The sequence below is a fragment of the Triturus cristatus genome, chromosome 9 (genome assembly GCF_964204655.1).
Source record: "Triturus cristatus chromosome 9, aTriCri1.1, whole genome shotgun sequence".
NCBI lineage: Eukaryota > Metazoa > Chordata > Amphibia > Caudata > Salamandridae > Triturus > Triturus cristatus.
The window spans coordinates 214,020,052-214,037,645 of record NC_140592.1 but is presented as its reverse complement, the minus strand read 5'-3'; the positions used below and the strand labels follow the sequence as shown (position 1 = coordinate 214,037,645).

General features: G+C 47.4%; 1 protein-coding gene across 1 annotated transcript in view; it reads right to left on the bottom strand.

The window, feature by feature from the left end:
* Positions 1-17,594, bottom strand: part of LOC146797629 (uncharacterized) — a 100,449-nt gene that overhangs the window by 56,241 nt on the left and 26,614 nt on the right. The window contains exon 2 of the mRNA XM_085627578.1: positions 10,643-10,773. Within this exon, the coding sequence (XP_085483704.1) occupies positions 10,643-10,773 (131 nt within the window). The remainder of the gene's footprint in view (positions 1-10,642; positions 10,774-17,594) is intronic.

The following is a 17,594-nucleotide window of genomic DNA, read 5'->3' as shown; positions in this document are numbered from 1 at the left end:
CAAGGTCCCCCCCAGTTGGAAGCAGGCTATAGTAAAAGCCCTGCTAAAAAAAGTGGGGCTTGATCCCACCGATTTGTCCAACTTTCGGCCAATCTCCTTACTGCCAGGGATGGGAAAGATTGCTGAGAAATGGGTTAACCGGCAACTCTCGTCCTTTTTGGAATCTAACGAGTTGTTACGGCACACCCAGACTGGCTTTCGGCCCGGTCAAGGCACTGACTCGGCGCTGATCACCATGGTAGAAGAGGGCAGGTGCATCTTAGATTCAGGAGGATCAGCAGCCCTGGTCCTCCTGGATCTGAGCGCGGCATTTGATACGGTGGATCATAAGATCTTGATCCACCGGTTGGAGGAGCTGGGAGTAAGAGGCCTGGCGCTCACCTGGCTAATGTCATTCTTGAGTGATCGAACATATCAAGTGTGCGAGGGCAACTATAGATCAGTGCCCACCCCCCTTCAGTGTGGTGTCCCGCAGGGCTCTTCACTGAGCCCTACGCTTTTTAACGTCTACATGGCCCCACTGGAGGGGGAGGTCGCACCCTTTGGAGTGAAACTCGCAACGTACGCGGATGACACCCAATTGATTGTTTCGCTCTCGCTCGCAGAAAGCCATGGTGAGAAGTTTGCCGCCTGCCTTACCAACATCATGGCATGGATGGCCGACTCAAGACTCAAGCTTAATGCCTCCAAAACCGAGGTGATGTTGCTGGGAAATCTCTGCACCTCCCTCCCCAAATGTATGTGGCCGACTTGTTTAGGAGATCCTCCGACCCCGAAGGGATCCATAAAAAGTCTCGGCGTCTGGCTTGAACCGGAGCTGTCGATGCACACTCAGGCGAAAATAACTGCAGGGTGTTGCTATGGGCTGCTCCGCTCAATACGGAAAGTTATGCCCTTACTCCCATTAGACTCTAGGAAATTGCTGGTACAGGGCCTTATTCTGTCAAGACTGGATTATAACAACGCCCTTTTCCTGGCTGCACCGGAATACACCTTGAACGTGCTCCAGAGGGCACAGAATGCAGCTGCAAGACTGCTGACGAACACACCTAGAAGAACGTCAGCAAAACCGGCCTTGAAAGCGCTCCATTGGCTGCCCATAAGAGCGAGAGTGAAATTCAAAGCGCTCTGTACAGTGTTCAGAGTCCTCCAAGGCACAGGCCCTCCGATCCTCAGAGATCTGATCCGCCCTTACAAATCAGTACGAACGCTCCGCTCTGGCGAGGAAAACCTGGTAGCTATCCCGAGAGCAAAAAGAACAAGGACCGGAGGACGCCGCTTTTCAATAAACGCGGGTCAGCTATGGAACTCCCTCCCAACATCAATGAGGAAAGAACCTAGCTTGACCAGATTCCGAAAATCCCTTAAAACGTTCCTTTTCCCCCAGAATGACTAACATCTCTGGATGCGGCTCAGAGGAGGTCTGTCTGTGTGTACACGTAGCGCTGGGACGCTCAAGGGCAGCCATGCGCTTTAGAAATTCTTTTTCATTTCATTTCATTTTTCATTTCATTTCATTTCATTTCATTCAATTGTGTGAATGATAGGGTTTGTGACCACAGGTTCTTTGATAGAGGCATGCATTTCTAAATCACACGTGCCTCTACCATGCAGCCTAAAGCATGAATGTGTCTTAACCACGCCTTCCTTTACCACATCATTTCGTGGTAAAGGCATGAATTGTAAAGAGGTATGCATGGCTAAGGTCGCGACCCCCCTCCTTCGCCCCAAGCTACAAACTCCCTACCTACCCTCCACCCTGAGGTTCAAATACCCCAACCCCTCCCAACCACCACACTGTCACTAACCCTTAACAAACACTACCCTACCCCCCTCCCACCCCCTTTCCGCTGTCCCTGAAACTACCCCAAACCAAACTCCTTCCACTGCCCTTAGGCCTAAAACCCAAACCCTAATTTTAAACAAGCATTTGCAATGCAATAGGTCTCGCAGTTACACAAGCTTAAGCTATTGGCATTGTAACTGACCATGCCTTTTATTTATGTTTTAAAAACGAAAACAAAAATAAAAGGCATTGTTATTTGCAATGTCAATAGCTCAAACTCGCGTAAATGCGAGACCTATTGCATTGCAAATGCTTGTTAGTTTATCTACAGGTCTAGGGGTGCTGCGGTACCCGCTGGACCCATTGTTCAAATGCCACTGCTGTATACCACAGTGAGATCCCCATGTGAAGTGTGTTCCAAAAGCTAGTCACCTGCAACTCACACCTCTACTTTTGTCACAATGCACAGGAACAGCAGCTGACCTTGTCTGAAGACATAGGGAACATAAATGGTCCTTTTTGGCTGCTGTATTCCAGAGCAAAGTTTTGGTGCACTTTGAAGTTCTTCACCCGCTGCACTTGTGTGTAATGTCCTTAGTTCAGGTACTGCACTTTGAAAGTCGCCAGTGTTGACTTTGCAAAAGGTGTGCTACTTAGCTGAAATATTGCTGTATCTTGAGACCCTCTGCCCTGCGGAAGCTAGCGCCCCTGTTGAAGAGTAGTCCAGGTTGTGGCACACCCAAAAGCTAGATGCTGAGCATCTCTGGTCCTCACGGCAGGTAGGGAAATGGGCACTTATCTGTTCTCTTGCCCTGAACTGAAAACGTTTTCACCCCTGCTAATGTGCAGGTGAAAACCGCTGCGTCGTGTGAAGCTCTGAAAACACAGCTTCACTCCAACATGGCAAAGGGATGATTTTATTTAAAACCTTGGATATAGAATATAATTTTCTTGCTCTGCCACTTGCTGCACAGAACGGTTTTGCTGTCCAGTTTGGTTGCCATATGCATTTAGCTGAAGGAAGTGCAAATTAATTTCAGCCTGTATTGTGGCTGCTAGGGAATTGTAAGAGCTGTGTAGCAAAGTGGGCTTAACAATGGCAGTAAAGCCAATTGCTGCTGTATTTTTATCTCCTGTCTGTAGCGCCTCTGGACCAGAATTGTAGGGAAGGTTTAGATGCCGCTTGTAAAGTAGCATCCATTTATTAGAAATGTGGCATTTCCTAGTGTCCTAAAATGGCTCTCCCAATAATAGTGATTCACTGTAGGTACTTTACTGCCGCTGCAAAATTATGTATTTTGTATTTTCGAACATAGATTGAATGGGTGGCGAAGTTGCATGAGGTGAGAAAGAGAAGTGTGACTCGTGTACGTTGGTTGGAGATGGGTGCAGTTAGAGGGTTAGGATGTGTGCGCAGTGAAGCCTGGTAGTTAAGGACTTCTGCATCGGAGCAGAGAAAATTGTGCTCCCTCTCACTTGAACTCCTGTGTAAGGAAGGAAGACAAGCGTTGGCCGCGCGTGAGCGGCCGGAGACGCAAAATGTGGTGGGGGAGGGGGAGAAGCGGGAGTTGTGTGTGCGCGTGCGTCATCGCGATCGCTCTGAAAGCGAAAGTGATCGCGATGACGCATACGAGTTTTCAAAGTGCTGCTGGCGGCCGGCTGTGCGTGCACGATCGTGTGAACGCAAGCGTTAGGCCAGCCAGCAGCACTTTGAAAACCCCACATACAAAATGTCTCTTCGAGCCAGCGCAAGCGCTGGGGCTCAGCGAGACCAAAAAACAACCCCGGCCCCCCCTTTCAAGCCCTAAAAACGACCCTACCCTCCACTAAGCCTTAAAAAGTACTCTGGCTACCCATTTTCCCCCCTGCCCTGAGACCTAAAACCCTGTCTCTTAACATATACTATCCTGACCCCCTCCCACCCCAGTGCTGTCCCTAAAGCTACCCCAACCCCTTCCAATACTCTTAGGCCTATACCCTTACCCCTAATTTAAAAAAAAACTACTCTGACCCTCCCCCAGCCCTGTAAAGTACCCTGACCCCCATTCCTGAAAACTACCCCAAACCCCCAGCCTGGAAAATACCTGACCCCTCCACCTTGAAAACCACCCCGACCTCCCAAGCCCTGAAAACTACCCTCAAACCCCCCTGCCCATAAAACTACCCTGACCCCCCAGCCCAGAAAACTAGCCCAACAAACCCATCCCAGAAAACTACCAGACCCCCAGCTCAGAAAACTGCCCCAACCCTCAATGCCCAGAATACTACCCCTGACCCCAAGCCCAGAAAACAACCCCAACCCCCTTCAACCCAGAAAACTACCCAGCACAGTCCCACTTACCTCACCGGGACTCTCTTCTTGATGAGGTCTTCCTGCTTCCGTCCCTGCAGCAGCCAGGAGCTAGACCGCGCACTGCCTTAACCACGCCTATCCGTGGTTAAAGCATATGCATGGTTAAGGCAAGCATGGTTACGCTTGCGATGTCGGAACACTCATGGCTGAGGCCGCAGTCTTAAGACTGTTTCCCTAGACCACACAATGACTGGCTCCAAATCCGATAATACTGGGAGAGTGGTTGGGAAAGAGGTGTGAAAAAAGACTTGAGAGTATTTTGTCTCTTACATGGGAGGTGGGGTTGAGTCTGACTGAGTCCACTTTGCATAACCAAGAAAATGGTGCTGGTCAGGGAGAGATATGGAACGTCACAGGGTCAAGGCAAGTATGGTTATGTCCCAATAGAGGAACGGGTAAACTGCAGACATGGGTGCATTGCGCAATATTGCTTAACCCTGCCCTATGTTGCAGCCAGTCAGGTGTCACAAGGTTTTCAGGAGTAGCTTGAGGAGTTTCTTGGACATATAAAAATATATGCAATACATGCAAAAAGGTTCAAATGTAGGAGAGGTGGTAGCTGACATGTTTTGCTATCTTGGCCAAACAGATCACAGAACTGCACGTAGGACAAAACCGACTTTAATTGACTGAGAAAGGAAACAGGTGTGCTCTATACTGGCCGTCAATGTAGACATAGGTAACACCTAGCAACAGGTAATTAAAATGCTATATCGACACTGATTGGCTCATTGATCCATGACTTCCATAATAGAACATCAGGGGTCCTATTACTGAAAGGGCACACTTTTTCTGTTTGCACAACCGTGCTCCTTTACGTAATTGCGCCGTGCGCAATCAGGGAAAGTGCACCCAATTTTGTTGAATGTGCTACCCTCAGGGCAGCTGCGAACTTGTGCTGCCCCGGGGACAGGACATTCAAATAAAATAGGGAGCTGCTTCTCAAAGCCGCTCTGTGTTTCTCTGTGTAGGCGGCAACTCGCCTGCACTTTGCAGAGAGATTAAAGATCCCCTCTCAGGTGGGTGCAGTGAGTGACTGCATCCGCCTGCAAGGGAATGTCTAGGGGGGTCTGTACCATCCCTTGCCCCCTTCTAGGGGTTGCCATCAGTGGGCGCACTGACAGTGTGCCACCTTTTTGTGGTGCACTAAGTGGGCGCACTGACAGTGTGCCACCTTTTTGTGGCGCACTTTTTCACATGCCTCCTGACAGCTTCTTTGCCTTTGTGCCCATGTCAATAATATGGCGCGGGCGCAGAGGTAAAGTGATTACCCCATTTGCATGAGGCATTGTACCCATGTACATAAGGGAATACCCTCTTGAGATAGTGCTGGTGCTATAGGTGCGCCAGTGTTATCTGTATTAGAGAAGGGGCTGCACAAGCGTCTGCAGTAGTAAAGTGCCCCGGGGCTCACAAAGCGGGCACACATGCCAATTGCACCCCAGGACGCTTACTATAATAGGGCCCCAGATGTTCCCCACAGGACTTAGCACGTGAAGTATTGTTTTTTTTCCCGAAATCTAAAGATTGGGTGAGTAATATATGCAGTCTGTGTGTCATGTGACATGCTTGCTCATTCCTAGAAAGGAACCTAACGATGTGTGCCTCTTGGAAATCATGATTCATGCTCCTCGCTAGCTTTGGAAAGAAATAGTCAAATCTTTTATAGCAGCTGAGATCTTCTCATATTGAGGTATGGTAGAATTTGTAGGTTTGGCATTAGCCAAGAAAGAATTTTAGTAAAAGTATATAGATAATAAACTAACTTAGTAGGGCTTATATCCAGCTTTTTTCAACCGGTGGTGATTCAAGTTTTCTTCCAGCCACTACAGCATTAAGCACGGGGCAGTGGGTCAGCCCACTTCAGCCATTGGCTGACTTCACTGTGCGTGATGGCATCCTGCCCTTGCACAATGTGCACCTCCATAACAAAGTAGAGACTACTACCCCAATGAGTGCCATTTCATTAAATAGAAATGGGCAAGACAGTATGATGAAAAAAATGTTTTTGTAATAAGGTTTTATGAAAACAATTATAAAACAACATATTATTAGCAAAACCAAGGGGTTGGCAGTGGGTCGATATGCATCAAACACTGCTACAAACAATTAAATTGATGGTTCATTGATCCCAACCTTTCCCAGTGATTCGTTCTTGTAACGTGTGAATAAAATAGGTGATCTCATACTAGGGTGACCAACTGACATGGGTGCAAATTCAGGACGGTGAGTGTAAAAATTCACGACAAAGGGTCAAAATTCAGGACAAAAATTCAGGACAGGAGGTCAATATTCAGGACAAAACTTCGGGACAAAAGGTACATTTTACAGACACATCAGAGGAGGTCGCGCAATAGAATATAATTAAGCCCATCCATATCCAAACATATCTAATCATTTGCAAACCTATCCATCATGTATCCTTCTATCCATCATTTCACTCATCCATCCCTCCATCCACCCTTTCACTCATCCATCCATTTTCCATCCATCCATCCTTTCACCCTATCCATCAGTACACTCATCCATCCACTCTTCCACCCATCCATTCACTAATCCATCCAGCCTTTTATCTTTTCACCCATCCAGCCATCCTTTCACTCACTCATCCATCCATCCAGTCACTCATCCTTCCACCCATTCACCCTTTGTTATCAATCCATCCTTCCTTTCTCTCTCCATCGAACCTTTCACTTAGCCATCCTTCCTTCTACCCATCCATCTACTCATCCACTCATGAATCCATCCATTGACCCTATCAGTCATCCATCCACCCTTTCACTCATCTATCCATCCATTTGTCCATCTACCCTCCCTTTCACTCCCTCATCCATCCTTACATCCACCCGCTCACTCATCTGTCCAGCCATTCACCCTTTTACTTATCAATTTATCAATCAATCCATCATTTCACTCATTGATCCACCCATTAACTCATCCATCACCCACCCGTTCACTCATCCATCAATCCATCCTTTCACTCTTCCATCCACTTTTACCCATCTATCTACCCTTCCACCCATACATACATCTTTTTACTGTTTCTCTCATCCATCCTTCAACTCACTCATCCATACATCCTTTCTCTCATTATCCATCCATTCACCCTTTCACTAATCTATCCAGCCATCCACCTATCCCTTCATTTACTCACTCTCCCATCCTTTTCATATTAATAATGATCTGAGCCTGTGTCTGCAGAATTGCAGACAGAAGAGGCCCATCAAGAATTTCCCCCTTGCTGTAGTTCCTAAGGCAATGGGTGGGGGTAGGGTTCCCTATGCCCCGGCACATAGGAAATCTGAAAACATGAAATTCATGGGTCATGCATGATGGACAGTGCCAGGCCCTGAGGTGAATTTGACATGGTGTTGTTTCCAGGGCTTTAAGTGGGATGAAAATACCGGGGGGTCTAACCAAAGGGGGTGTTCGATGTAATTAAGGGCGTGGCTTAAAACACGTAAGCTAAAAATCTGTGCTTAGTATAGTGTGCTGCCTGACTGGTATTTTGCCTCTTCTGTCATTGTATCCAGATATATAACAACAAGTAATGTTACACCTGCAACAAGCCAGAACTATTGGCTTTGTCAATGGTTGTTAGTTGCATAAAATAAAAAAGTAGCAATCATGGCTTCCTTGAATATATTATTGAAAATGCATAAGTTCTAAAATGACGAGACTGTGAAAGAACTCTAGCCACTTCTTTTTAACTTCTTTCACCAGCACCTTTTGTGGTGCTGGATTCTCATGTAGCAACATTGGGGTTTTTGCACATTTCTTCTGTCTGACAGAATGCCCTGCCCTGGACAGAGCCTGGGGGAGGCCCACCACATGCTTTACCAGCCTAGACTGGACCATTGTCATTCTGTATGTGGCAATCAGCCAGCATACAGAATGACAATGGTCAGGTGGGGCTGCTCTTGTGCTCCGAGGAGGAGTGCAAGGCAGCCCCATCAGTGAGTTGAGGCTTCATGCAGGGAACAGTGCTGTTCCCTGCAATGCCCAAAATTACGGACATAAGGCGTCCCGTAAAAGGGATCCTCACGGACAACGGACGTGAGGTCCAAATTACGGACAGACTGTGAAATTTATGGATGGTTAGTCACCCTACATCATACATAATCACATAAAGATGCACCCTCACATGCACACACAGACCATCATGCACACATGCCACCTCATATGCACAGAGTAGGAACTCACATAAATCCAATGACATCACAAGTTGCTAAAATAACACAAACACGCATACCTCTCACCGTCGCAAACCATAAATTAAAATCATATATGCTTATAACATGTGAAAATGGGCAAATGTTTGGAAACCCTTTGTTATTGACGCCTATATTTGTAGAGTCAGCATTTTACAGTGGCAGAAGAGCAGGCATCCCACCTAGTCTAAAAAAATAAAATAAGACACCTTCCCCGCTCTGGGTGTGGTGTACACTTCGGCGAAAGTCCCTAATAAAATGAAGGCAAAAAACTTTGGACAATGGAGCACTTTTGCAGCATCGGGAAAGGACTATGGTGAATAATGAAAAACTGACCCCAGATTCTAAGTTTCTTAAATGTACTTGATAACACTCATCCACAGGCTCAACTACCTCAGTGGTATTAGACCAGAGCCAGTTCTATCAAAGCTGTGTTTTGAGTAATTTTATTGCAGGCTGCACAACTTGTTATGAACGGAGAGGAATCCTGTCCCTTGTGCGAGAGATGAGACACCAGCATCATTCAGACGCTCAGGAACACTTAAATCAGTTTGGGTAAACTGACCCTGGCATATGCATTTGTTGAATTTACCACACTGTTCACAAATATAATGTTTGTTATACCAATTTGTTTTTTTTTTCATTTGTATATTTCTGGACCCTTCCAGGTTTTTTCAGTGTACCTACTGGTGTGACATAGTACAAGTATCTTCTGATAAGTATCAGACGTCTTTGGACGCCTTCATTTATCACTAGTTTCTGAACAGAATCAGAATGCCATGAGCACCTATTACATTACACAAGGTCACATTAGTTTGTAGGCACCGGAGATTAAGAGATTTGCCAGAATAACACAATGTTTAATCCTGAATTTACTTTTTATGTCATTGTGTGTGGGTTACTTTTTTGCCTTCCTAACTGCATATGAAATAAAGTCCTTACAGAATAGTTTGTTCTTCTCAGCAACCTCTTTGACCCTGCACGAATTCGAATTGTATATTTTACACTTCAAGTCTGTAAATGAAAACCACCTGGAATTACGCCAATAAAGAAGGCCACACTTCCAGGCCGTCTTCATTTACACTTCTCTGCTAAGGCATTTGCACCCCCCCCCAGCCCCCCCCACTCCCAATACAGTCACAGACCCCCAGGGGGGCCCTCCCCACAGTATGGAGACCTCTGGCAGGAGGAGGCCCAGCAAATGCCGTATCTGTACAGAGTGGCCCATCTTCACTCTGTGTTTAACAATCAGAATGATAATGGCGGATAGCAATCTGTGCCACGAGGGGCTGCTGCAGGCCTTTCAGTTCACAGCAGTGCGAGCTGGCCCCCTGCAGTGAGAGTTAGAGAACTCTCAGGTTGCTTGCAGGGGGGACAGCTTGCACCAATGCCCAGAATTACGGACAAAAGGCGTTCGTGAAAGATTTTCTGACGGACAACGGACAAGAGGCCCAAATAACGGACTGTCCGTCAAATTTACGGACGGTTGGTCACCCTATCTCATACCGACCCAGACGAGTGTTCTACCTGCAAAACTGGTTTGTTCAGAAAATGAACAGGCATGTAGCAGAGGAGTTTCCTCTCATCCTACTGGTATAGGAGAATCTTCATTCCTCAGCTTTCAAGAAACATGGCAGTCCCTTACCATGGATACTTGGACTGCTGGCAAAAACACATGATGTCATTTCTGAGACTTCCAATGGTTCCAGCGTTTGCCTCCCCGCCCCTCTGGATGGCACTCACAAATTTCACCTCAAGATGTCCACCTTTGTGATTTGTTAGTATCAATAGGGGGCGGCCACCTCCAGAACAGTCTACCAGGGATACAGATCTAAGCAGGTAATGCTTGATGTAGTGATGAGGAAGGGGGAAGCTGGAGTTAAGACAGTCAGATGGGGTACACCACAGCACCAGCCACCTCTGCAAAGACACCTCAGCACCCTGCCACATTTTTTTTTTTTTTTTAATTTTTTTTTTTGGTCCTCATTAGCCTGCCCCACAATCTCCATGAGAAACGCCACTCCCCTTAGATGTCGTCTGGAACTAGATACCATTCCATCCCAAACCCTGACATCAAACGAGTATAGACCGGCGAGAGACGTTCTCGAGGATGATGTTGTAGGAGGAAAGGGAGAAATATGTGAAGGCTCACAACCCCTTAGAACTCCATCTTAAACCCTGCCACATTTTGTCTGTGTTCTCAAACGTTTTTAAGTGCACTTTTAATTGATTTGTATTTCACTCCGTTGGAAATTGGGCTCTTATAGGCATGTTGTATATTATTTTACTAACCCCAAAAGCTCTATCATCGAAGACATCGCCATCGTCCTCAAGGGCACACTTTCCTCCCGTGCAGGAGCGGTCGTCACGCCTCTTGCGTATTTTCCTCAGGGAATCCGAAGAATCCGACTTATCCATGACAGCTGAGAAAGAGAGGGAAAGCGTCAGGAACACGCCCACTGCGTTGTACTATGGCACAGTGTTTATCAATGGGAAATATTAGTTTCATCGGTGAAATAAAGAGCAATTTGAATGTAGTAATCGATAGGCGTTGTGGAGGTCACTTTTGTATGGCATTACTAGAACTGACCAGTGTTTCTACTGTGCCACAGAGGCCAGTATGACATTCCATGGGAAGCACCTATCTGCAGTCCTTGGAATTGCACCTACAAACCAGCTTGAAAGGGTTCGACAAGCTACTGATCAGTTAATGATTTATAATAGTAATTAGGTATGCATTAAAATGGTCATTTATCTCAACTTATTTACACAAATATTGAGTACATGTCTAATCCACATTCGCAGAACAGTTATGACCAGGGTGTTGCCTTCTTGGGAGAGAGGAGAACCCTCTCACTTTGTACACAGACGGCCATCCTTTCAACTCTTCAAATAACACCATCATAAAAATAAAGCAGCTCAGGAGGTATTTCACCTGCAACCACTGGAACAGTACAAACAACCATTGACAAATCGGAATTGGTTACACGTACAGGCATATATCCCTTTGAAGACGTAGTCTCACTCAAGAGGTGTTTCACAATTCAGGTTCTGCTTATTTATTTATAAAGTATTATATAGCGTAACCATGACCCGTGAGGGTATCAGAGTGCTTTACAGGGGGGAGAAGTGAATACACTGTAAAGACGCAGTAATAAAACACAGATACAACAAAAATACCCTCATACAAGAATAACAAACTACAGGACGTGACCTCCCTCCGAGATTAGAAGGAAGTAATCATGATCAACAAAATAAGAATACACCAGGTAAGATCAATCAATGTAGAATTCTGCTTACCATTAGAATTCAGTAGCCAAATATTACTCTACATGTCTATGGCCAAACTTCAATACCAAAATAGCGTAAATCAGTCGCTGCTTGACGTTCCAGCATCCATCCAATGCAACATACTGCCGCTCAACTTTACAGCCAATTGAACGTCAAATCTCAGAAGAAACTCAAAGCATATTTTGTGTGCCCAATCCTACCAGTTCTAACTGGTTATTTTTAAGCTAAGTGCATTAACTGTTCCTTGTATTACATATTTATACCTTTTGGTCCTGGCCCGTTTCTCCCTCCACGGTTCAATGAACGAAGGTCTGAAATTTGTTTGCCAGGTCTTATAAACATCGAATACATTAATAAATAAAGTAATAAATAACTATTTGTCTCTGTTTTAAAAAAAGGCATAATGCATGCTGCATTTGTCTTCAGATGGAACTGTCGCACCTGGCGGAGGTAAGCAGACCACTATATGTTGCAGTAAATGGCAGGGTCTCTAACCTTTACTGCAATACGAGCTTCTTATGTTCAATAAAAATCATCTGAGCTGCTAACATTGTCAGTGATGTAATAGTGACCACGTCACACAATATTACATTAGTGGCCACCATAGGCAAGATTACCAGCATTGATCACCTCAGTCCATCAGGAATGGTTGCCAGCAGTGATTGCCTCTACATGGGTAATTCGTAACAGACATAGCGGCAATAAGAATGGAACCAAGGAAATAACATTAGTAATGTTTCCCCACTGTTGCATGATTTATCGCTGCAATATCAGCTCTAAACATATTTTAGGAATTCAACAATTTTTCTTCAAAAAACTGCGTGGGAGTTCTACAAATGCACACTTACACAGTTGTTGGGTACATGAGTCACAGGGACTCTAAAATTCCAATATACATGATAACTAGGGATTGACCAAACAAAACACAAACGGCAATGATAAAAGTAGGCGATTTCCTCGACCTGGGGGTTATATCAGCCCTCAATTGTTCTCCTGGCTCTAATAGCAGCTTTTAAGAACGAGCATACACTAAAGCAAATGCTCAGAGTGTTCAGTAATTGAAGGTGATATAAGGCCTCTCTACACCTACGGTGACCAAGGGATTTTAGCAATGGTTTGAGAAAGTGCTTACATGCATAGTTACAATAAGTACAAAAGAACATAAAATGTAACAAAGACTGTTCCGAAAAGCCATCGCAGGGACAAGGTGGAGCAGTGCTCCCCCTTATGGCATAAGATCATGCAAAACACAAAAGCCGCCAAACAGTACAGAATCTAAAACAAAATAGCAATAATCTCTCCCAGTGCGTTAATTCAAGTGAGTGACATGCTTTTCCATTTGGTATACATGTATTATTTAAAACAAGCACAAGCTTCTAATTTTGTGGGATGGGCTAAACACAGGAGGGCTACTAGAAGGTGTCCAGGGCTTTCCCAGTAGTTACTTGTTGGAAAGGTCTGATCTATTGTTTATTATCTGTTCTTTTGCAGTGATGTATTCTCTTTTTTCCTAGCTACAATATTGATGCTTTATAGATCATGCTGTGGTATCATTCACATAAAGGAAGCATTAATTTAATAAGATGTTAGGTAGAGGAGCTCAGCTGTCTACTGGGGATACATGACTGGAGGACTGCCATCTTTCTGAGAGAAAATAAATCAGCCATTTTTCCTTGTTTTGAGATCCTGGAATTGCCTGATGTGTGTGACTCCTAAATATCAAGTACGGAATATATATATTTTTTTTGAAAGCTTTATTGAAATTGACACAACGTTACAAACAGTAACCAACAACACAATCCAGCAATATTGCATCCTGATTACATCTGTGGTACATGCCAATGCAGTCATTTATATACATCCATAGCTTTGGGTGCTCCTGACATCATGTTCGACCATCACGGTAAGAACCCATCCACGCAGGGCCTGTTCAGACCCGCCAATTCACCCATCCAGTAGTACACATTATCGGGCCCGGACCCCTCCATGCCCAACTGGCGACCGCTAATCAGAATAACCGCCCAGAGTGCCTCCCCTCTCTCCCCGGCAAACCACCCCTTCCCCCTACCACGCCCACGGGGCCCACCTCGGATCTCCCACACTCATTCATCCAGTGCAGCCTCTTTCTCACGTTGCTCCTGAGCCCATCTCACGAATGGTTCCCAGATGTCTCGCGGGCGTGAGGTGGATGGCATCAAGTCCCAGAATACGCTCAGCTGCTCATGACCATAAGTTACGTCTGCCAGCCATCCCTTCACCGAGGGCACCCGGCTCCTACCCCAGTGGATCGCCACCTGTCGTTTAGCAAATAGTAGAAGCATGGCATGCAGTTTACGGTCTTTAGGCGGCGTGTTCTTGACATATCCCAGTATCCCCACCTCGGGGGAAGGAGCATCAGTGCGTCCCAATATCTGGTTTGCTATCACAAACACCCGGGACCAAAATGCCCGAAGCCTGGGGCAGGACCACGCCATATGCAAAAACGAGGCCGGTTCACCTCCGCATCTCCAGCAACCCACCCCCTCCCTCAAGCCCATTCTATTTAAGGCAATCGGTGTTCTGTAGAATCTATGAAAATATTTGAAATGTATGAGCCTCAGTTTATAGTTTGGGGAGAGCTCAGCTAACTGTCCACAGCAGAAGGTCCACTGCTCCTCCGACAAGGGAGAGTCCAGCTCCTCGTTCCATTGCTGGAAGGACTGAGGTTGCACCACTGGCGCCTCTGTCTGCATGGATCTATAGAGTCTGGTGACTAATCTCCGAGGGGACGGGGAACCCACCACACCCTCCAGCGCCTGGAACACCGGGGGGGCCTCCGGAAAGTCCACGCTCAACGTCCGGCAGGTCTCCCGCAGTTTGTGGTAGAGAAACAACTCAGAAAAATGCACCGCCTGCCCCTCCGCTGCCACCGCGGCTGCATGAAGGTATGATCCGGGAATAGATCCGCAAATGTATGGAGGTGCATCCTACGCAGTAGCGGCGGGCTAATTCCGTCTCCAATACAAGGCAAGAGCGGGTTACGCTCCAGGGACAATGACGGGGCATACAGGAGTGGTACACCCGCTCTGCGTCTAAGTTCCACCCAGACCCAGCGCAGCATCTCCGCAGTGTCTACGTCTCCTCGAGGGCGGCGCGCCTTCGCACAAATTGCCACTCTCAGCGGGATCGGAGCAACAGTGTCCTGCTCCAAAGCCACATGCGGCTGGAAGGGCGTCGGATGCACCCAATAGTGCAGGAACTGCGCCTGTGCGCACAGGGCATATAAGCGCATATCTGGCGCTCCCAGCCCACCCTGCACCAACGGTAAAGTCAGCACGTCCCAGGACGCGCGCGCCTGGCCACCAGCCCACACCAGTTCGATCAAGTGCGACCGGAGTGTGACGAAAAACTCCGACGTCAAAGGGATTGGTATATTCGCAAATAAGTACAAAAATTTAGGCAAAACCACCATTTTGACCAGAGCTATCCTGCCTGTTAGTGACAGGGGCAGTCTCATCCATATCTTTATCCTTTCCTCCAGCCACGCGACCGCCCGCCAAAAATTAAGAGTCCAAATGTCCTGAGGCACTCGACTTACCAAGATGCCTAGATACTTAACCGCATCCATCTCCCACCGTAGGGGGTATTCCGACTGCACCCTCGGGGTACTCTCCGTCAAGGGGAAGACCACCGATTTGGACCAATTGATCATTATACCGGCCAGCCCTCCAAATCGGATGAATTCACGCAGCACTACGTCCAGGTTTACCTCGGGCTTAGTGAGATAGAGTGTTACGTCGTCCGCATAAAGCGATATCAACAGGCTGTGCGCGCTGAGCCCAATTCCACGTGCCGTGTGGTGTTGCCGAATGCGAGCTGCTAGCGGCTCCATCGCAATGGCGAAGAGGAGCGGGGATAGCGGGCATCCCTGGCGTGTACCGCGCGAAATCGGAAACGGGTCTGAAATCATACCATTCACCCTAACTCTGGCACAAGGCATAGTGTAAAGTAGGCGGATTTTGCTGATTAGGAGCAGACTAAAACCTATACGAGTCAGTATTGTGAACAGATATGGCCATTCCAGAGTATCGAAAGCTTTGGTGGCATCCAAGAATACCACCGCAGCGTGCACATCTGGATGCAAGTAATGCAGAATGGAAAAAATCGTACGGAGATTATGAGACGTGGACCGCCCTGGGATAAACCCCGATTGGTCCAGCAAGGCTATCAGGGGTAGCATTGGTTGTATTCTAGTAGCAAGTAATTTGGCCAGTATTTTTACATCCACATTAAGGATAGAGGTCTGTAAGAGTCCATCTCGTCTTTTGGTTTGTCCGGTTTTAACAGGGTAATAATTGACGCTTCGCGCATCGTTTGGGGGAGCATGCCCACCTGTAACGCCTCCTCATATACCGCCAACAGCCGGGGAGCCATTTCCTCCGCGTATGCCTTGTAAAAGGCCGTAGTCAGGCCGTCAGGGCCAGGGGCCTTGTCAAGGGGCAAGCTCTTGATCACCTGGGCCACATCTGCGGCGGTTATCGGGAGATCCATATATTCTCTATGTTTATTATTAAACCAGACCAGTGCTATGGATTCAAGGAACGAGTCTAGTCCTTCCGGGCATCCCCCCTGAGTGGTAGTGTACAAGTCAGTGTAAAAGCCCAAGAAGGCGTGTAGTATGTCCTCTTGGCCTCTGATCGTGTCTCCGGTTTTTGAGCGAAGTTCATGGATAAATGTCACAGCCCTGGACGGCTTTATCATATTCGCCAGGGTGCGCCCCGGCCTATCTCCCTCCCCGTATCTCCTGGCCTCTGCATGTTTACCCAAAAACTTAACCTCCCGCTGTGCCTCCGCATCATACTCTAATAACTTAGCCTTCAGTAAACCCAGGATGTCTGGGGTGCTCGCAGCGTAGAAGCGGCTCTCCAGATCTTTAATGTCCGCTTCCAGCGATGCGAGCGTACCCCTTATAGCTTTCAGTACCCCGGCCTGACGCGCAAGACACTTTCCGCGAATCACCACTTTAAAGGCCTCCCATAGGGATGCCTCCGTGTCCACCGACCCCGCATTTAGCGCAAAGTAGTCTAGAATGTCCTCCCGTATCTCCGCCTTAAACACCTCGTCTAGCAGTGCATGTCGCGGCAAACGCCATGAAAAGCCCCGTGGGGGCCGGCCGGGCAGCGACAACCGCAACAGGCAGGGCGCATGGTCTGAGAGTGAGCGCATCATATGTTCGGCCTCCACTGTCCACAGAGCCGCGTCCCTGGACAGTAGCCAATAGTCCAAGCAGGACCAGGCGCACCGGTGGTAAGTGATGCATGTACCCTCTCTCAGCTCACCATGTCTAGCTCTCCACACATCCACCAGGCCCTCCTGCTCAACTATCGCCCCCAGGGCAGCACTCGCCGCAGGGTGCAGGCTGCGGACGGCACCCCGTCTATCCAGATCATCATTTAATACTGCATTAAAATCTCCCCCCCAAAGAACGGTTGTGCATCCAGCCGCCCTCACCCTCGCCCATACATCCTGAAAGAATCCAGGGGAGTCTACATTCGGGCCGTATACGGCCACAATGGACACCAGTAGGCCACATAAGAGACCCCGGACTAAGACATATCTGCCCTCAGGGTCACAGTGCGCAAGTTCTTCCCGCCAATCCAACCCACGACGAACTAGAATGGCCACCCCTCGGGCATAAGTGGAGTACGTAGCAGAGTATACATGGCCCCAGCGGGCATGTCGTAGTCGGGGAGACAAGGGGGACCCCAGATGCGTCTCCTGGAGAAGGCAGATGTCTACATTGTGACGGACCAAAAAGGCATGCACTAACCTGGCCTTTCTACAGTCATTCAGACCCCGCACATTCCACGTCACACAACTTAAGACGTCAGGTAACTTTTGGGTCATGTCGGTAGCCTAACGATACACCCAGTATTATTCACAAGTCTATGCACTCTAGCGACCACAGAACAAA